Source organism: Lonchura striata, chromosome 8 (genome assembly GCF_050655825.1).
Source record: "Lonchura striata isolate lonStrDom1 chromosome 8, ASM5065582v1, whole genome shotgun sequence".
NCBI lineage: Eukaryota > Metazoa > Chordata > Aves > Passeriformes > Estrildidae > Lonchura > Lonchura striata.
Genome location: NC_140710.1, coordinates 22,660,787 through 22,681,303, shown reverse-complemented (window position 1 = coordinate 22,681,303; position 20,517 = coordinate 22,660,787). Strand labels below are relative to the sequence as shown.

Genomic DNA, 20,517 nt, shown 5'->3' with positions numbered 1-20,517 from the left:
CCCCCTCGCTTCTCAGCCAATCCCAGCGTGGCTCGCGCCCATTCCAATCCACCCCCCTCTCCCCTCCGCCAATCACCGCCCGGAGCTTCGTTTAAACGGCCAGCTCGCGGGGCAGCGAGCGCGGCCCGTGAGGGCTCCGTGGGTCGGAATGCAAACACCAAGCGACGGCGAGGAGCGGCCGTGAGGGACAGCGCTCCTCCCGCATGAGAAGCGCGCCCAAACCACGCAAAACAGGGTGGGGGGTTGTAAATAAATTTAATTTACAAAATATTTTGAAGTCAAAAGTAGAACGAGACACACACAATACTGATGAAAACATAGGCCTCATCTGTTTCTCTTTCACGAACTGTGAAAGACACAGAGAATACTGTGTTTTCATGCTGCTGGAAAACAAAAGGGGGCAGAAATCAAAGCTTAGCACAAGCACCCCTGCAAGAAATCTTGGGGAGCACACAATGTTAAGACAAAAGAACTTTACTTTTCCATAGCAAACAAAATTACACATAGGACTGAGTACTTCCACATTTACAGTACACTTCCTAACTTTTCCTTACAGCAAAGGATTTCCCCTAAAAAGACAACTTTAAAGACTTCCATCTAAAATACCAACCTGTACAGATCACATTTAAAACACATTATCTCAATATATGAGTGACAAAATATTGAGTTCTTTTCACCCTATTCTTTCATATAAAAGGACCGGCATTTAGCATGACGAAAATGGTTATGGGGGATTCAAAAAATTTTGTCATTTTTATCCTTAATCCATCAAAACCTTTTAAACAAAAACATTTCTAATGAGGCGTGAAATAGAGCCATTTGGCTTTAAGCAAGGTGATCACCCTGCATTACATTCTGCCAGTGACATTGTTGGATGCACAGGATGGAATAACCAAATTGTGAGACTGCTGTAGAGCAAGAGCCCACAGGACAACAGCCACAAGGACCTACAGGTTTAATGCACTCTGCTTCCCTTCAGCCATATGGGGAACACACAGACTGGATCAGCTATGCTTGTGTGCTCCACACAGAAAAATTTCACATCTTTTTTACTGTTATAAGGGAAAAGAAACCCCTATTCATCTACAATAGAATTCATTCATAATTCTACATTCATGAACTCCTACACAGAAGTTATTTTGAATTTAAAAACTGGAGGGTCATTTATTCCTTAGCAGTCCATAACACGTTTCCTGTTCAATCAAGCACATTGCAAGGCGACTCCTTGGAAGCGATCTTCAGTTCTGGAGGCTCTTCCACATTTGCCATAGGGAAATAAGCTCAGCTCTTTGATGACACCAAATACATCTTTTGTCATTGTGGTCTGGCATGACCCATCTTTAGGAACAACTACTGGAATTATAATCCAGACTATAGTAGCCCTATATTATAAAGGAAACCACCGCCTTACAGAAAAATATCTTCACCATTACAATGACTGATGTTCAGCATGAAAAGAACCCATGAGGGATACACCTCTCTAAGAAAAGTGTCAGTGCTCAAAGAGGAAATTCCAATGCAAATAAATAAAATTAACATGAAACTCACTAAAAGAATTAAAGGCAGTAACTCAGTCTACAACCAGAAATTTGTATAGCAAAAACATACAGAATTTAATATATGAACAGAAGGAGTGCACTAAGTTCTCAGAATCACACAGCAGTCTGGAGTACCAGCACAGACTCCACTTTTCTTCCCAAAGGTCAGCATGTGGAAAAGATCAACTTTTTGCAATGTGCCCTAAACACTCTTTACAGATCTTTTTAAGAGACACCTGCTTCTTCCTTCTTTGGCAATAAACACTCAACTGATGTAGGGACTGCCTGATAAAACATTTATTGTAAATGCCCCCTCCACATCAACAGCACCCATATCTGATGAGCACATACTGAAATGGGGGGAGCAGATACTGAGGAGTTCCAACCATGAGCTGTGAGGTGCAGACCTGCCCTTTGATCCCAGTCCTCCTACAACAGACTATCTTCTATCAAGCAGAAAACAGATACTTTCACCTACCAAATGAAGTCCCAGCCCATGAAAATTTACTTTGCTCATATATGAATTTTAAGTAGCTGTAAAGCCATATGAATTATAGCTCATGATATTAAATAAAAACTATCTAGCACATAAGCTTTCCTATTGTCTTTCACTGTCAACTGGCAATGATCCAGCCTGACCAGCAGGTACAAACACTAAGTAGTAGGGTTATCTGCAAACAAAAAACACCGAAAAAACTAATAGGTAATCTTTTCCAGGAATGACTAGTAATTCTGGTGACCCAAACAGCAAAGAGCACACTCGTTTTTCTCAAAAACGAGTCCTTTTATAGTCCGTTTCTTGTTGGGCACTCACAAACATGGAGCCCTTCAAAAGTTATTGACCTTCATGTTTTCTGAATAAACAACTCAAAGAGAGAAAAACGCCATTCTTTAGAACAGATATAAAAGGCACAATTATGAAAGAATTTTTAAAAGGACATTATCAAGTAAATATGCTCCAAATTCCATTTCAGTGTTTTCCTAGAGTGCCTTCCAAACAGACTGGACTTTAGAAGAAACAATTATTTACCAACCACTTTGAAGCTACCATTTTGCCAAAAGCCCACAACACTTATTTCTAATGTAGGACAGGAAAGACAAGAAATAACAAAGAATTAGGCTTTTAGTCTGAGCACTGCACTGACACCTCTGATGTTGGGTTACTTTCAACAGTACAATTAGAAATGCAGCAGAAATCATGTTTCATGTGCGCATGAATATGATACACACATGTAGACTTGAAAAGTATACATAAACCAGCCACTTTCAAGCCATGGAGTGTAAAGTTGACAGAAACAGTTTTATTTGGAAAGGAGATGAAAGGTGGAGTTAGAAAGCAGAAAGGGTAGTACTTGATAGTGTCCTTTCAGAAGGTGGCATTCAATGGCCTTGTTATTGCTGTGTATTTGCTAGTCTTCAGCTTCTTCCCAGATCTATTTACAGCATGTCAGTCTGAACATTCCCAGAGCACAGCTCTAAATTTTACTTTAGAGATACAAACATAGAACAGTTAAACATATGTAGTCCTGTTTTAGAAACTGAACTTTTAAAGTTTAGGACTTCTATTGTGCTTCTTTGGCTAAGTCCTATTTAAATATCAGTAACACTTAAAATTCTATAACTCTGCCACTATTTAACAGCTAACAGAAATCTTTGGTGTGTTTAGGTTAAGAATCTATTAGGGTACAAGCTTAAAAATATGAACATTCAGGCAGTTCTGGCCCCTCTCCTGCAAACTGCTCAACACTGAAGTAGATGATTAATAGAATCTAACACCAAAGTATCTGAATACAATCTCAAATGAGTTTGCAGAAGAGAGTCACCACAACTCCCTTGTGCTCAGCTCATTGAATAAATTTAACAGTTACAACAATACACATAAATCCAGTTTCCCATTTTAAATATTCTTTGATATAATAATTTAAGAATAGAGAAAACTGGAGGAAAATTTCAATCTTAATTCTCATCTTAGTAACATGGGAATCTTATTATGCAATTCTTGTGAGGAATTATGAAGATTATAAAGTTACTTCAGATACTTTCTTTGGCATCATATTCACCAAACAAACACAGAATAATTATTTTTAAAGTACACTTAAAAGAGAAAGCTTGATGAGGTTAAACTATACTAGATTTCATGGTGACACCAGACTTGTAGTTCTCAATGGGTTTTTTTTTTAAAAAAACCCATTATGTCTAGTAAAGAAAGAGCTAAAAATAATTAGACATAAAATACTCTCAAGAGTTGAACTTTGGTTTATAAACACAGTACAAGAAAGTGAGAAACAAAACAATTTAATTAGCAACTCACAAGAGATTTAGCATTACTGATTTTCTATTTTTTAAAATAGAAATGAACTACTGTTCTGGAACAGTCTTTAAATTTCTCCTCTATCACACGTAACCTGAAAATGGGCACATTAATGTGGGACCCTGATATTATTTATGCTTTAGCAAGGGTCAACCACACCAACCCTTTGTGACTGTTCATGGATGAAAACGACCTTGTAAATGTTCCCATTTCTTTTGAAGTTAGAGTGTGGGGTACACTTTAGAAGACAAAGAAGATTGAAAATGCAAGAAAAAAAATGTATCTTAAAATTATATAGAACTAAGTGTAGAAAATTGACAATACCATTGTCTAGCTCTTCCCACATTCTTCAGTATTAGAGATGAAAGAAGAACTAAGAAGACAAATTTAAGCAGCCTAATTGTCCTCAGGGGGATCACTGAATACCTTGTTTAGTGTCTTCATAAAGTATCATAAATAACTTTTCAGAAGAACCTAGTGCCTGTGTTCACTGGCTAGGCTCCACAGTCCAGCCACCTTTAAAACCCTCCAAAAATGCCTCAGGTTCAAGAAAATTATATATTAATTTCTGTGTGAAACATAATTCAAAGTTTGTGTTTCATAGCCCTGCCTGCCCTTAGAAACTTTCATGAATTTTAAATAGTCCTTATTCTTTTAGAATGCTTTCTATTCCATTTAAAACATTAACTCAAAGTGAAATGCAGAAAGTCAAACAATTTTTATAAATTAATAGCCAGATATGTAATTACATTTTCAGCCACTATCCTTAAAAGATATTTCAGAGCATTATTTTTAAAAGACCATCCATAAGATTTTTAAAAACTCTTAAAATCACAAGAAACACTCTTTCGTATGCATCGAATTGTGCCTAAATGTTCAAATATTATGTAAACAAATTGCTTTCCCAAAACTATGCAGGAGACTTAATGAGTCCAAATAAAATATAAAATATAAATCTTAGTTGCCACATCAGCCTTCTGGTGGCCGCTGGCTTAGCAAATTCGGTGGAATGTTACGGTCTGATCATGAATGTTCGTTGTTTGAAATACTCTGTACAGTGGGAGTTGTATCTAGCCCCAGCAGAGTTCCAAGATACGACTGGTCTCTAGGATCCAGCATCTGCTCAGGCCTCACAGGATGAACGATATTTGCAGGCTGTGGAGTCAGGGTGTATTTGTCGAGGAAGGAGAGCTCGGCTGCTCGCTGATAATCCGCCTGCTCCGGCTGCGGGGGAAGGATGCCATGGGACTGAGCGCTGTGCTGCACCAGCTCTGCTTGGGGGTCTGGCATGGCAACGGGGACCAGAGTCACAGGCACACACACTTCTGGGGATACATTCTGCAGCAATGTTTTGGCTTCTGATTGATATGCTTTGGACTGTTCCACATACTGTTTAGCCTCAGTTTGGTAAATTTTGTCATCAGAGGTGTACTGCACTGGTAAGGAGACTAGCTTTTCCTCTGAAGATGCCAATGCCTCTTCTGCAGCCTTAGACCCATGAACATGATCAATATGATACTTCAGCTTGTCTTTTCGTTTAAATGTTGCATTGCAGTGCTGGCAGTTAAAAGGTCGAGCGTCTGAATGAATAACCATGTGTTTTGTTAATGTCTTCTTTATTCTGAAAGACTGATTACAGATCTGACATTTGTAGGGCTTCTCACCTGTAAAGACAGAGAAGTAACCATTAGTTACTCTGAGTAACATCAAATCACACATAAATAGGCAAATACCTTCCAGGGATTAAGGCATCAAGACCTACCATGAAATAATTTTACTGAAAACAAACTGTAAGTTCAGCATCTATTCTGCAATCAAGTCACCGGGAATTAGTTTAGAAGTTATATTTGTATACTCTTCTCCTTACATACAATTCTCTCAGTACTCTGGACTTACATTAGAATACAAACCAAATTAAAAATAATAGTCTTTTAACTGTTATGATACTGGAATTAAATGAGCTCAGTTTTTACATCTATATGTTTCAAAAGGCAATTGATTTTCCTAAACACAAGACAGGAAAAACAAAGTCAAAGAGAAAGGACATAGCCCTCTCCAAAGGGAGTTCACTCCTTGCTTAGATTACCACTTGACATGAAGTAATCTCTGGAGCACAGAAACATTTAGAAAGTCTGGATAAATTTGGCAAGAACACATATACCAGTGAACTAAAGGAGGAGGTGCAAAAAGTGCCCCACAAACCTGGGCTGAGAGTATCAGTATTCCAGCTAAACAACCATAAAACAGTATTCAGCAATAGCCAGTATATAACAATGAATAAAATCTTACTGCTTTCTCCTTCTCTCATCCTGAATGCTCAACAACCATAAGGAATAAAATCATTGAATCAATATTGATGCACAAAAATACATTTTTATGTGCTTTGTGGTTTAGTTGGGGTTTATTTTCTTGTTACCTGAATGTGTCCTAAAATGCATTTCCAAACTTGATTTCCCTTTAAAAACTTTCTTACAGACTTCACACTGGTGAAATGTTGCTTTATATCTTTAAAGAAAAAAAAGACATTTCATGTTATTTTTTTTGTAACCAATTAACACTAAAGTTCTGTCCACAATCCTTCCTGAACTCTTTAACTGCAAAATGGCTAAATACCAAACTTTCCAAATTTCCTCACTTATATGCCTGTTTCCTGGCATCTACATCCCAATAAGGTCAATTAGATTCTTTTCAATATTCAACTTTATTCTCTGTCGGGATGGCACTTAAGTATTCAAAGAACAAAAGCCACTAAAACTTCTTTTTTAACCCCAAAAACTTCCTTAACTAGCATTTTTTTTTTGCCCAACACCCACAAGAAGCTTTTACTTTGACAGAATCAGACCATAAATAAAGTTCTAGGAATGGCAGAATTTCTAGGTAGGCTACTGCCTACCAAGGGAAAAAGCCAGAATAAGCAATGTTCTGTACTTTTAAGTCAGACACATCTTTAATGGCTTCTACACAACACTAATGAGTACTAACAGCTGAAACACATCATTTGAAAAATAACCAGAGCTGTTTATTTCAAATGTCTGAGAGGTTTATTTTTAGAGCTCAAGGGTTTTAAAACCCTATTGCATTTTCAAGTTAGAAACACAACTTGGGTTTCAAAGTTTTTACCTCCTTTCAGAGCCACTAATCTGCTGCCAGCTTCTAAAACACCTTAAATGTGAGATAACTCTTTCTGTGCTTACATAATGACTAGTAATTCAGTTTTAACTAGTCTGCAATGACAATATTACAGCAAACCAACAATTAAGAACAACAATGAGACAGAAAACTGACAAATTAAAATCTGATCCTTTTAATGCTTTTAATTACTTAATAGTGCTACAAATTAAATACCTAGCTTAAATTGTGAAGGCAATTTTCTGACATCCCCTTCAAACTGTAATAACATCTCTATGAAGCCTGAGGTACAGGCATGACAAATACACAGAAAAGCAGAATTCTGCTCACACATGCAAGTCCTAACAAAACCAGTTACAGTACAGAAGCATTTATGCAGTTGTAAAAACCTCACACTTACTTCTGCCAAACTTTTTCTCCTAGATGAACACTTTTATAATGAACAGTGAGGTGATCTCGACGGCCAAAACATTTTCCACATTCCTCACACTGATGTGCTTTTTCACCTACAAGAGCAAAATTCAACAAATTTTGGTTAAATCTTTTTGGAATTTACTAAAGGTCTATGACCTATAATCATGTTCCCAAAGTTCAGCCAATCAAGCTCCTCCACACCTCACTTGGAGAAGGGTTCTCTCCTGTTAAAGAAGAAAATTTAGGAAGCACTCTGGTTCTATCAGAGTAGGGACTTAACCACTCATTAAATAGGACTAGTCCATATGATTCCTACAAAGAATTTTGTGCTCCAAGTCAAGAGACACTTCCCCAAACACTCACTGCATGGGAGCACAAGTGAATGACTGGGAATGTACTCTCTTCATTATCACCTGAAACGTGGTACCTTCAATTATTCAGCTGTTTTAAAGAGAAGCTTATTGAAACATACCAATTATTTTCAGCTACTAATTTGTGTAATTTTAAATGACACCTCAGTATTTATCATTTTAATCATCCTGGTGGACATAGTTACCTTTTTCTTTTATGCTGCTGTTTAAGAGTATCTTGATGCTTTTTAGTCATCTTGAGATCTTCCACAGAATATTTCTTCTCAAGTAAATAGGGGTGTGGACAGTCAAAGAATGTAACTTTCTAGAGGGGGAAAAGCAAATAGAGCAGAAAAGAGGATTTTTTTTCTTTTTTTTTTGTTTTTTTTTTTTTGGTACTTGGACTTTTCAAAGATTTCTTTATTTCATAGCAGACATTATGATGTCAAACACCAGGAAAGAAGCTGTCTTTCACATAAAGACTCAGGAAGTTTAGACTCTGATCACTTTCATACTTCCATGCTGCCTACGAAGTATTTTGCCTCCTAGAAGGTCGTATTTCTTCTGGATCTTGTTATGAAAAAGTCACTGGTGAATCTTTGCTCTTCCTATACATTTGATAACCTTTCTGCTCTCAGAGAAACAGATTTTTTTTTCTTCCTCCCGATCATCCCCATCTGTTCATAGGGCTGATTCCCTAAGCCTTCCTTCCATCTTTCCCACAAGAGAGACTTCAGAAACACCTCTCTGGTGCTCTTTACATTGAAGTGATCAGTGTTCAAACTTTGACAGAGACTCTGACAGCTTCTTCTACGTTGTGGCAATAATGTTTCACCCAATTGCTATTAAAAAAAAGAAATCTGGAATCATTAAAAAAATCCTCCTTTTTCACTTTTGCTTTTTGTATTTATGATTGTTAAAGCAATTAATTGTTACATGTTTTTGACTGTCTCTCAGCTTTCTATGGTATCATGGAGGAAACACATGGCTTTTAAACCTTTAAAACACGTAAGATTAACTTCACTTTAGTAGACCTTAAAAAGAGTGGCAGGAACTTTTATCAGGCCTAAAACATTGCATGCACTGAAAAAAAAATCCATCATAACTTTTTATTTGGTTTTATTTCAAAATAGTAATTTTGAAGCCAGTTTCCAAAGAAAATACTTACCTGAATGTATTTTTTTGTGTTTTGTCAGATGGTCATGCCGAATAAATGTTTTCCCACATTCTTCACATTCATATCTCTTGTCATCATGATGCACTCTTAGATGAAGTCTGCATATTGAGTCATAAACATGACCATAAAATACAATTTTGTTTAAATAATATGTACTGCTAATTCAATGCGAAACAGCAGAAAATGCAGTCTTTAATGCTTCACATAAGTATCAGGAAGTAACTTGCAGCTGAATTGCACCTGAATTGTTCTTAGAAAGCAAGAGAGAACTAAGCTGAGCTCTCTTATGTGAAATTAATTTAGTGGTGTGTTTTAGTCCTCTGCTTATTTTCTCTTCAAATAACAAATTGAAATTTTACATGTACAAAAACCTCAACTTTGAGAAAAGATTTGTAGGGGTTTTTTTTTGTGTTTAAGCCATTAATACATTACAAATGAAATGAGTTCTCACAAATCAGCAATATATTTTTTAAATCGAAAGATGTTTAGAACATTTACTAATGCTCTCAGAGGTGGAGTACATCAGACACATACATTACGAAGAATTATGTCAATAACATGAATACATATATATCACCAAAATAGTTTAGCAGCTTGTTTAATAAAAATCTATACCTGTAAGAGCTTCCATGACGAAAACTCTGCCCACAAATACTGCAAAGATGAGGCTTCTCTCCACTGTGAATTCTCAGATGTTCTTTCAAAGTTGTTCTGTTTAATAAAAGCCAGTAAAATTTCATTTTAAGCAATGTCCCTTGCCACTTTAAAGTGAAGCATATTATCATTTTCTGAATTTCTTTCACCATGATGGATCACAGTAGCTTTGAGTGACTGTATAAATTCAGATACACACACCAACACATGCATTAAATAGGTCTGGCAATGTATTTACTGAACCAACTGAGTCTAGAAACAGTACCATGAAAGAAATAAAACATTGTCCCAATATAAATTTGGAAAACATACATTAAAGAAAACATCTTTCCCAAAAAATTGCAAGATGTTTTTGCACAACAAAGAAACTTAAGTTTCTTAACAGTAAGAAACTTAAGTGAAGTAAATGAGAGGTAAGACTTTCTTAATATATTTGCACTTCATAATTAATTACCTACAGCTGTCACCCTTAATTTTAGGGGTGATCAGAAAATCCCATGCTACCATTGGCTCTCACACTACCTGTTAATGCACTGATACTCTGAAATGATCTCATTTATGTTAAAAACTCCAAGCATATTCAACAGCAATCCAAGTATGCAAAATATTGCTGTGTTCTGCTGAAGTTCAGGTAGTCAGGCAAGTCCTTACCGTTCCCTGACGGATTTCCCACAGATGAAACATGTCCATTTCCTCTTTCCCCCATGGGTACATTCTATGTGGCGTTTCAGATTCCCTGTGTCATTAAACTGGCGGCCACAAATATCACAAGGAAAAGGCCCTACAGGGAGACAGACACACAGAGTAGGACTGACTATCAGCTAAAATAAACAGCAAGCCCAGACTGGTTACTTTTGAAAACCCTCATCAATTTGCAAAGCAAAAGTTTTGCCTAACAAATTAGTACAGTCAGCATACTTCAGTTAGATTTTGTGAGCTTTCTGCTAAGTTACTTCCAAGATCTGGCATTTTGGCAAATTTCATGACTGTAAAGCAAAAAATCAGAATTCACAGCCAAAAGCAATTAAGCCCACTTAGATCACTGGAAATAAAAAATTCTTATCACCCATCTAGTTCCTACCCAGCAGAAATAATCAGTAGTATGAAAAAAGTCTGCAGAATACTTTAGGAGGAAAGGAAAAGGTCTTCTGAAAACTTCAGGAAGAATCTGACTCTCTAACTGAGAATCAATTTTGTGCAAAAAACTTTCAAATCAAACTAACCCTACTTCTTCTTCCTCCCCCAGATTCTGACTTTTTTGGGTACAAGACAATGCCTCAAAAAGACAGCTGAACACAAAAGTAAAAACCCAACCAACAAAAAACCTTCCAACAACTCTCCACCAAAAGTGGAAGAGAGAATTGTAAAAGAATATGGGGTGGAAACCAGACTGACCAGGACATAAAATGGTGGGGGAATGTTTTACTTTAAATCTAGTGTTTACATGTCAGAAGGAAGCTTCTATACCGAGATGGAATTTTTCTTGATGTTTCAGTCTTGCAAAGCGGGATTTAAAATGCTCTTCACAGTAGGTACATTTGAAGGGTTTATCCTGAGAGTGAAGGATCATATGCTCTTCTAAGTGAGGTCTTCGAGTGAAAGATTTCTTACAAATCTGAAATGATAACACACTTTGTCAAAGATACACCCATCATAACCACATTCTTTTCCTATTCATAAACTCATAACAGTTTATTTCATCTGCTCTCTTCACCAATGTAAGATTAAACATGCATTCTTCAAAAACCTACTCTATGCCAGTAGGTTTTTGTCAACATCAAAACAAACCTGTGCTCTACATAAACCATAGTGGACTGTAACTGCATAAATCAGGATGCAGATCCAGCCTAAATCAACTACTGGCAACTCCTGCATGCAGTTATATGTTCCTCACCAGTCCTTCTTTCTACTGATTCCAGCACTTCCCAGATTCCCTTCCTAGGGTTCTTCAACACAGTAACTCAGCCAAGAATAACCCAGTGGAAAAAAGCAAATAGCTTTGGCTTGGTTTTGGATGCTGAAACAGTTTAGATGGACTGTGGTAGAAGTTGTTGTAGTATAAGCTACTGCAGAACCAAAGTCATACCTGTTCCTTTATTTCCTCTGGGAAATTCCCTGACAGCAGGTATTAAAGAGAAAATGCCAATACCAACAAGGAACTGTAACTCAAGATACATTTTAGAACTACAGGACCATCACAAGCCTAACATTATGTGTGCTTTTTAGTACAGCTTTCAGATTAACCAAAACATTCAAGAATTATTAGTAGTGACTTAAGTAAGCATGCAGTACAATTACAGAATTGAATCCACAGCTCAAATTCAGGCATTTAAACCAGGTATTATAATTTATCATCAGGGTCCTACGCTTCAACACACTAAGTGCTCACATATTTCCCTGTGAGACTCCTCTGGTGTTTATGGCAGCTCAGCTGAGCACTACAACTCCCACACATTAACCCCTGCAATCAGCTTCACCAAGCACACATGAATAAGGAAATCAAAACCAGCAGCTCTATTTGTTTAAAAACTCATTAATGTTAAATAGAGGTTTAAGAAAATCCATATTTGTATAAAGTATAATAGTCCTCTTGTTTTTCCTTACTATTAATATATATTGTTTGTGTAAATTTGCTCATATTCCTCAAGGATTAAAATATGGTCAGCAAATCCTGTTGTTCACAGACAGATTACAGCATAAACCAATAACCTCAGTGAACCCTGCAGCTGACAGCTGTGGCACCTGTGCCCTCAGAACACACCACATGAACAAACAAAGTCACAGCACAGCACCCAAGGGTCCTGTTCAATGTCCAACTGCTGTAAAAGTTGGAATTCTACCCGCTTTTAATTCAAGTCCATTTTTAATGCACATGAGCTCCACGGGAGCTCATTTCTTTAAAAATGTCTACTTACAATTTTCAATTTAAAAAATAAACCCACAAACAAGGAAGTGGAGTTTATCAAATCACTCATCTGGCAACACACTTTCCCATGAATGAATGTCAACAATGTTGCACAACCGAGTCTCCCATTACTATGTTTCTTATCTAGTAACAAACAGAATCTGTAACACGTTCACACAATACAGCCTCACCTGGAAGATAACACCCTTTGAACAACCAGGTAATAGCCTTGAACCACAATCCCACCAGCTGCATAATGAACAATACAAATTCCTACAGCTGGTATCTCCCAACCTCCTACTGTATGTTTACAAGTGAAAATTCCCATATAAAACAAGGTTTGTAATTATGTTACAGCACCTAATATTACAGACATACTGCAGCAGACAGCAGCTTGCACAAACAAAACAGCTACCCCAAAAAATAAAGGAAACTAATTCCCTTAAAAAATAGCAACATCAAAACCCCACATCTGAAACCTTAAAACATTATTTGGCAGCATACACATAGAGAATGGAAATTCTACAAATTCCCTTTTAGAGCAGATGTATTTTCACACATATACCTCTCACAGGAAAATCAAGTAAAGGATTCTGTGATTTTACAACTGGAGATAAATTTAGCACAGATTTACAACTCTGTTGACATGCATATGCAGCTAAATGAGAAAGTGTTTCATATATATTTTCCTCACAATTGAGAGATCATCCTGTGACAGTATACTTTATGGTCAGAGTTTGTTATGTGTAATTAACAGGAGAGCAAATACTAGTTTTAAAGCATCCATAACACTCAAGTCTAATAATCTTGAAAATAATAATCTAATCAAAAACTGATGTTTTTGAAAAAATACTGCCTCTAACTATTTTAGAATTCAAATTGGGATTATTTATATGACCAGAGGCTGTACATATAGACAAAGTTCAATCCTTAAATCAGCAGATAGAGGAAAACCATCCCTTAGAAAGCTTTCTGAGATTTCACAGAAACACATACCAGATTTTCATTAAAGTTCACAGCAGATAAACTCTGTATGGGGAAAAAAAAAGTACTGAAGTATTACTTACATCACATTTCCAACCTTCACTCTTTGTCTTCTTGATAGAAAGAAATTCTTGTACATTCTCTGGATGAAACCTAGGAGTAAGAAGCAGAAAGTAGTCATAACTTTCAAAGATGAAGATAATCCAACTACTAAATAGCTATTTCTAAGCTTTATATGTCATGGCAGTTGATCACCACACTGGCAGAACAGAATACTGATGCTGAAATAATTCTAATGACACAAGTAACTGGAAAGCAGTGCTGACTATGATTCCTGTAGAACTTCATACAACATTTGATAAAACAAGAGGCATAAGTTTCAACTTATAAATATTTACAAAGCAAAAAGAAAAAAGGGAGTATGTAAATAATAATACCTTATAGTTAGACCTGCCATAAATTATTTATCTAAAAGAATCTGCACAGAAATGGTTTAGACATCTCTTATCATCAACAGTAAAGAACTGATATCTAAAACTAAACAACATATTTTATTCTACCTTCAAATTAAAAGCAGTCAAGTAATTTTAAGTCTGATATGTTCTTACTGTGCCAGCTTATCTGAAAGATTCTAAAATTTATAATAAAAACTTTTGGCAGAACCCCTACAGAAGCCCTACTGCTATTTCTTACAGCAGGTTAGGTGATACTGCTATCCCCGTGCCCTTTGAAAGGGCAGGTATTTGAAGAAACAGTTATAAATATAATGCAGAATATGCTGTGTTTATATATATGCTTATCTTTCCTTTTAAAATGAAAAATGCTTCTTCAGAAATGCCAGACGCATTATGCAATACTTGCCTCTTCACGTGCTTTGCTAAGGTCTTCTTGCTAGCATGCAGCTTATTGCAGTAGGGACATTTGTGCTCCTTCTTAAGGAAGTCAGTGTCACTGGAGTGCTTCTTTCTGTGCACTGTCAGGTTGGACTTGGTTGAGTAGCGCTGGTGACAAATATCACATTCAAAAGGCTTCTCGCCTGTGTGGACACGAGTGTGGCTCTCGTATTTGCCTGGACAACAAAGTCAAATCTGTTAGCATGAAATGTAACAGGGATCACCTGCAATAGGAATGTCTGGGGTTTGTTCTATAATCTCACATACAGTCAAGCTCTAAGTACCCTCCACATCCATCCGAAGATTCTTACTGGCTTACACCACCGAAAACTGCCCAGTGCTCACTTATGTGTTTAATCCAAGGTTTCTCCAAACACTTCCATGTTCCTGTAAGTTTGTGCAAGGGTTATAAGTCACTCTTGTTCAACCTTACAGCATAGTCTGACCTTAAATACTGCAAATTACAGTCCTATTCTTTCACTACACTGATCATGAGTACCTTTGCAGAATGGCGAACAGCCTCACAACAAACTGGTAATCTTGAGGTACTTTCAAGTAGCAGAACACTGAATGAAAGATACAAACACTTGCACATTATCTGTATTTGGGACCCAACATACTACCAGAAACAAAAATGCTACTCTCTCATTTCTTTCACACAGCTGGTATTGCCTATTCTGTTTGCCAATGTTTTTTCTGAGGACAAAATTCTGTCCTGTGGATAAATCTACCTTGAGTCAATAGCAGTCTCTCTTCTTTGTACTAGGTTTTACTTTTTTTCTCTGTAGAATATACATGCATGTTGCTGTATAGTATTGTAAATTTATGAGCTTCTGCAGCTCATAAATTTAACATGTAAGTCAATCGTCCATTGGAATAAAAGCTTATAAAGAAATACTTTATGTATCACTTCTTTTAATGCATGCTTGTCATGGATTTATTTGAGCACAGAACTAGAATTCTAAGTTATGAAAGTGCCAAGAGAAAAAGGCTTCCAATGCATGCAGAACCAAAATGTACTATTCCAACCCTAAATACTCACAGGCCATTTATTTCTGCACAGTAGCTGTGCTTTTACACGCTGTACTAACAACCAGAATCCAGAGCAGTGGAAGAGAAATAAATATAGTATTTGCAGTTTTTTAAAATGTGCTCAGATAATTTATTGAAACTATTTAGCACCACAGACATAACAACTTAAAACACTTCAAGAAAATAGCAGCACACTGGATCAGTGAGATGACCCAGAAATTCTTATATTCACTCTCCAGGACAGAAAAAAACTTGGTTTATTTCCCACACAAACAGCACCACCATGAAGGAGATAAACCGAACTCACTCTTACCTATTCGATCAAACTTTTTGTCACACTTGGGACACTGCAGTAGTTTTTTGCTACTGCTTTGAATGATGACTGGAGCTAAGCCTTCAGGAATATTCCCCATTGAGTCAACCACCTCAGAACCCTCTTCAGCATCATTCTGTTCCTTTTCGCTTTGTTCTTCAGATTCTGAGTCTTCACCTGACATTTCTTCTTCCTGCCCATCTTCATCCACATTGCACTCACTCTCACTGTCTTCAAATTCACTTCTCTCAGATGTCTCCTTGTCAGAACTGGCTTTTTCTAAGTTGCTGTCAGAGGCATCACCACTTTCATTGTCACTGATACCGAACTTCGCTGGACATTTACGGCTTCTCGTGGAGCGTCTCGTGGAAAAGCTGGCCTTCTCAACCATTTTTAACCCATGCTTTTGTTCCAGGGAAAGGGTGCGGTGGGCTTTAGCCAAATGATTTTCTAAGGACTTCTTGTAACAGAAACTTCGACCACAAAAAGTGCACTGATGACTATTTAATAGTTTACCCGTCAGTTCACTGAGAGTTTCTACTGGTGTAGGTGCATCAGTTACCACATCAGTCTGTACACTTTCGTTATTTAGTAACTTCACTGCATCTATGATATCTAAAAATTTTGCTGCTTCCAGCACTAATGGAATTTCATTTTTATACACAAAAAACTCAGAAGTGTAAAGAAACTCAAGCAAATGTTGAAAGACAGAATGAGTTACATGATCTAATGTGACAACATCAATGCTTGGATTTTTGCTCAAACAGGCATGAAAATAACTACTCCCAACAGCCACAACAACTTTGTGAGCACTAAATTCTTTTCCTTCTACAATTATGAGTAAATCACAAAACGATGGATGTTTCTGTCTATCATCATTTAAGTATTTAAGTAGATTTTTGTTATATTGCAATGAGCTTAGGAGCTTTCTTTGTTCTGGTGATGGTGAAAGTTCTTGGGAAGATCCAAGCTGATCGGCAGGAGCTATTTCTGTAGACTTGGAGACAATTTCTTGTGCACAGTCCACTACAAGAATCTGTTCTGAAGTATCTTTCTCATGGCCAAGATGAACCTTTTCATTTAGACTTGCAGCGAGCCGTCTCCTTTTCTTCATTGCAAAAGTGCAACTTCAGGATCAGGAGCTTCATAGGTGATTACCAAAGAGTTCCCGTGAAGACTTGGCTCTGCTCTGGACCTTAAGAAATTATGCAACAGTAATTTCATACTCCGCCAGAAGAATTATGATAAAAAGTATTCTTAGCACTTAAACATTGCTTCAATTTTTAATAATGCTCTCTGTATTTCACTGTTAGTTTTATGTAAGTGCGTAACTGAGGCTTTATTGAACCACTAAAACCCCTCTGCGTTGCAGACCGCGCATAAGCTGCTGCGAAGCAGCGAGCAGACACTGCCTATTCTTAGCTCTAAGGCGGCGGCCGGGCTGGCTCCGCTCGGCCCCCGGCCGCATTTAGCCTGTGCCGCACGCCGGGACGGGCGCGCACTGTTGTTTGATTACTGCCCCGCAGCCTGCTCTCTGTGCGTTTCACCCAACAGGGCAAAGCCGGCCCGGCTGCTCCCCAGGCGGGCCGGGCCCCCAGCGCCTGCCGGGCCCGGGGACGCTGCTCCGCTCCCCGCCGAGACAGGGCGGGGCCGGGCGGGGCCGGGCCGGCCGCAGCGGGATCAGCGCCGCCGAGCAGGGGCACCGGGGACGCCGCCGTCCCGCGGCGCTTAAGATGGCCGCGCCCGCCCCCCGGCCCGGCCCGGCCCGGCCCGCTCCGCTCCGCTCCCCCGCGCCGCCCGGCCCCGTCCGTCGCACCTGCGCGGCGCCGGGCGCTCCCCGGGCCGCTCGGCCGCCCACCGCCGCTGCCCCGCTCCGGCCCGCGCCCGCCGCTTCCGGCCCGCCGCCCGCGTCAGCGGGGTCACGGCGGCGCTTCCGAGCGGGGCGGGGCGGCGGCGCGGGCGGACCGCGCCCCGGCCGGGCCCGGCGCGGAGCGCGGCCCCGAGCGTGAAAGTAGCGGGCGGGAAGCCGGAGAGCTCGCTCAAAGTGCGCCAGAGATGGCGACGGCCGAGCTGCCGCCGGCTCTGCGCCATGACACCCCACCGGGGCTGACCCCTGCTCTGAAGCAGTGCGCGTAGGGGCTTGTGAATTCCCGGGCATTCTGCTTCCCGTAATTCCGTTCAATAATACGAGTTTTGTTTTCTGCTGGAGTATTTTGAAGCACTGGACATGAAATTGCCACGTTCGTGCTTCCCGGGTGGCAGAAGGAGCAGCCGCGGAGGCGCCGAGGCGCTCGGGTGCCGCTCCGCAGCGTGCGGAGGGCGCTGCCTCCTGCTCCGCCAGCTCCATCTCTCCCAAGATAACCAATTGCCAGTGACAGTGTGACACCGAAAATGAGCTTGTTTTCCTGACAGCCTTAAAGAAGGATTAATGGAGGATTAAACCGTATTCCACGACATGCATTCTGCATTTGTGATCTGTAAATGGATACTGAACAAAGTGACTCAAAGGTCTTGCATTTAAAAATAAAAATACTGAATGTTCTTAAAGCATTTGTTACCTCCTGAGTGTTGCTGTACTGCCCGTACTCACAGCCCTGCAGTTTCCTCGCAGTTTACACATACTTAACTTCGACTTTGGGTTTGTTGGTGGTGGTTGGTTGTTTTTCTTTTTAATAGTACATTACAATCAAATTAATTCAATAGCAAACTGTTTCAAATAATACGCTAAGTAGAATCAGTTCTTCCATTCAGTTATTCCATAGTGAAACAGTGGTGTCAATAAAAATAGAACAATCAAGATTACTATGGTTTTCTTGCATTAAAGACAAAAATCTACTTACCTCTCAGCCATCTGCTCTTTTAGGATATTCTTTGTGCATGCCCACCTTTTTTTTCCGCAGAATAGTTAAACTGTACCTAAACTGTAAAGATTAGTTTCTCTGTTTGGTAAGTTTCTCTGTTTTGATTTTGCACAGAAAAAGAAAGTTCTAGAGCAAGGCACTTTAGATTTTAAGCTGAGCCTTACATTTCACTCTAATCTGAATAGCAAGCACATAAAAACATCATTAGTGGGTAATTGGCTTCTTGGGTCTTACTGTTTCCATAGCAAATCCCTCATTTGGAAAGTAGAAAACTAAGTGCTTCATCAGTTTTCATGAGTGAAATAAATATGGAAAATGCAGCCTTGATGAGAACTATTTTGCCAGCAAGCATAACCAAGCCACAGAAGTGCTCCCTGGGACAGGGATAGTTTTTCATGTGTTGTTGGGGACTTGGGGAAGGATTTGGGTTTTATTCCCTAATAACTACCTAGTTTTTTCTTTATTTGCTGCTGCTATTATTTACTCTGTCTTGAGTACAATGTGGTTTCCTTGCAGTATACAAAGCATCTACAGCTTATTGCCAAACTGTACAAGTTCAGCAGGCATTTTGGCTTAGCACAAGCCTAGGTAACACTTCTTCTCTTCTTATTTTATGATACATTAAGGATTTAGTTCAAAGAAAAATCGTACAGTGCTAAGTGTTCCATTACCATGCCTGGCACTGCTGCAATAATTATGCTCTGGAAACAAAATGTCCTTGAAATCTCAGGTCATTATGATTCCTTCAGCATTGTCTTCTGCAGTTAGTACAAAGTACAAGTGGTACAGACAAAATTTAACTATGTTAGTCCCTTTTGTTCCAATGCTCATTCATGCTACGTTTTCTTGCCAGTTAATAGAGTATATCACATAGGTTAAAAAGCTGACTTTTACTTTAATTAAAGACAGCATCAATTAACAAATAGGCACTTGCTCACCTACTGTACAGAATTTGCAAATGCAGCTTCTTTGATTTTTTCAGGAAAACACTTTTTATCAAATAAATAGTTTTGAATTGTTGGAAATTAAGAAGTAGCTTTGTGTAAGAAGGTTTGGTTATGAAGGAGGTGGTTTCATCTTAAGGTACTTGTTCTCCAGCTCAAAATCTTCCCTTCTGAGATACAGTGGAACTAGAAATGACAGATACTTGAATCAAATACTGTTTAAATAATAAGATAGGGAATAAACTCTTAAGTTAAGCAGTTAGCTGCCAACTTAACAGAAATACGCTAACATAAAAATAGCATGCAAGTTTTAATACCTGGTTGAGTTATTTCAGTTTATTGCCAATATATTCCTTAAGAACTGATCACCATAAGCACCCAGTTATAAATCTAGTAGCACATACATTCACATCCTCCTTCAAACAGCTGCCTTTACTTTGGCCACAACATTTTTGCTAAGGTAAATGTCTCTCTCTCTAAGAATTTTATAGCTAATTTGCCATGAGTTCATGGTGCATGACACTGCTGAAACATGACCCATTCTGTCATTCTTCCTTTTTGTGTCAGTGATGGGTGGGACCTAGGGAAGAACCCACAAAGCCTATACTTCCTCTAGTCTGAGATTTTTCTGCATTTTATTGCCAATCACCAAATACACACAAATGTTTTAAATTAGGCTGTGAAGTGAAAGGGTTATAAGATTGCCTAGAGACTCCAACAAGTTTTCTAGCCAACGGTGCTGAATAAAGTCCATTGCTGGAACCATTGCCAAGAAATTCTTTCACACAGGCCATGAAAAGACCACCCCAGTCTCTCAATTCAGCACTCTCTGGGGCACTAATCAGCTGGAGGCTGGTTGTACTATTATGGATGCTTGACATGTGAATCATGTTGATCAGGCTTCTCCCCTTGTCTCCTCTCTAAAATGCAGCAAGTGCAACATGGAGAGAAGGAGGTCAGATCCACTCTGGCTGTATCAGCCTGCCTCATCCTGTCCGGGAAGTCTAGTGCA

The 20,517-nt window shown here is 38.8% G+C and overlaps 1 protein-coding gene across 1 annotated transcript; it reads right to left on the bottom strand.

Annotated features, from left to right (window-relative positions):
* Positions 1-236: 236 nt before the first annotated feature.
* ZBTB41 (zinc finger and BTB domain containing 41) lies at positions 237-17,640 on the bottom strand. The gene is made up of 11 exons (XM_021525059.4): positions 17,517-17,640; positions 15,701-16,895; positions 14,324-14,531; positions 13,546-13,615; positions 11,041-11,188; positions 10,225-10,354; positions 9,535-9,630; positions 8,911-9,017; positions 7,379-7,484; positions 6,266-6,354; positions 237-5,513 (listed from the first exon to the last, which is right to left on the bottom strand). The coding sequence occupies exons 2-11, from the start codon at positions 16,812-16,814 to the stop codon at positions 4,873-4,875; spliced, it is 2,709 nt and encodes a 902-aa protein (XP_021380734.1). The 5' UTR covers positions 16,815-16,895; positions 17,517-17,640; the 3' UTR covers positions 237-4,872.
* Positions 17,641-20,517: the final 2,877 nt, after the last annotated feature.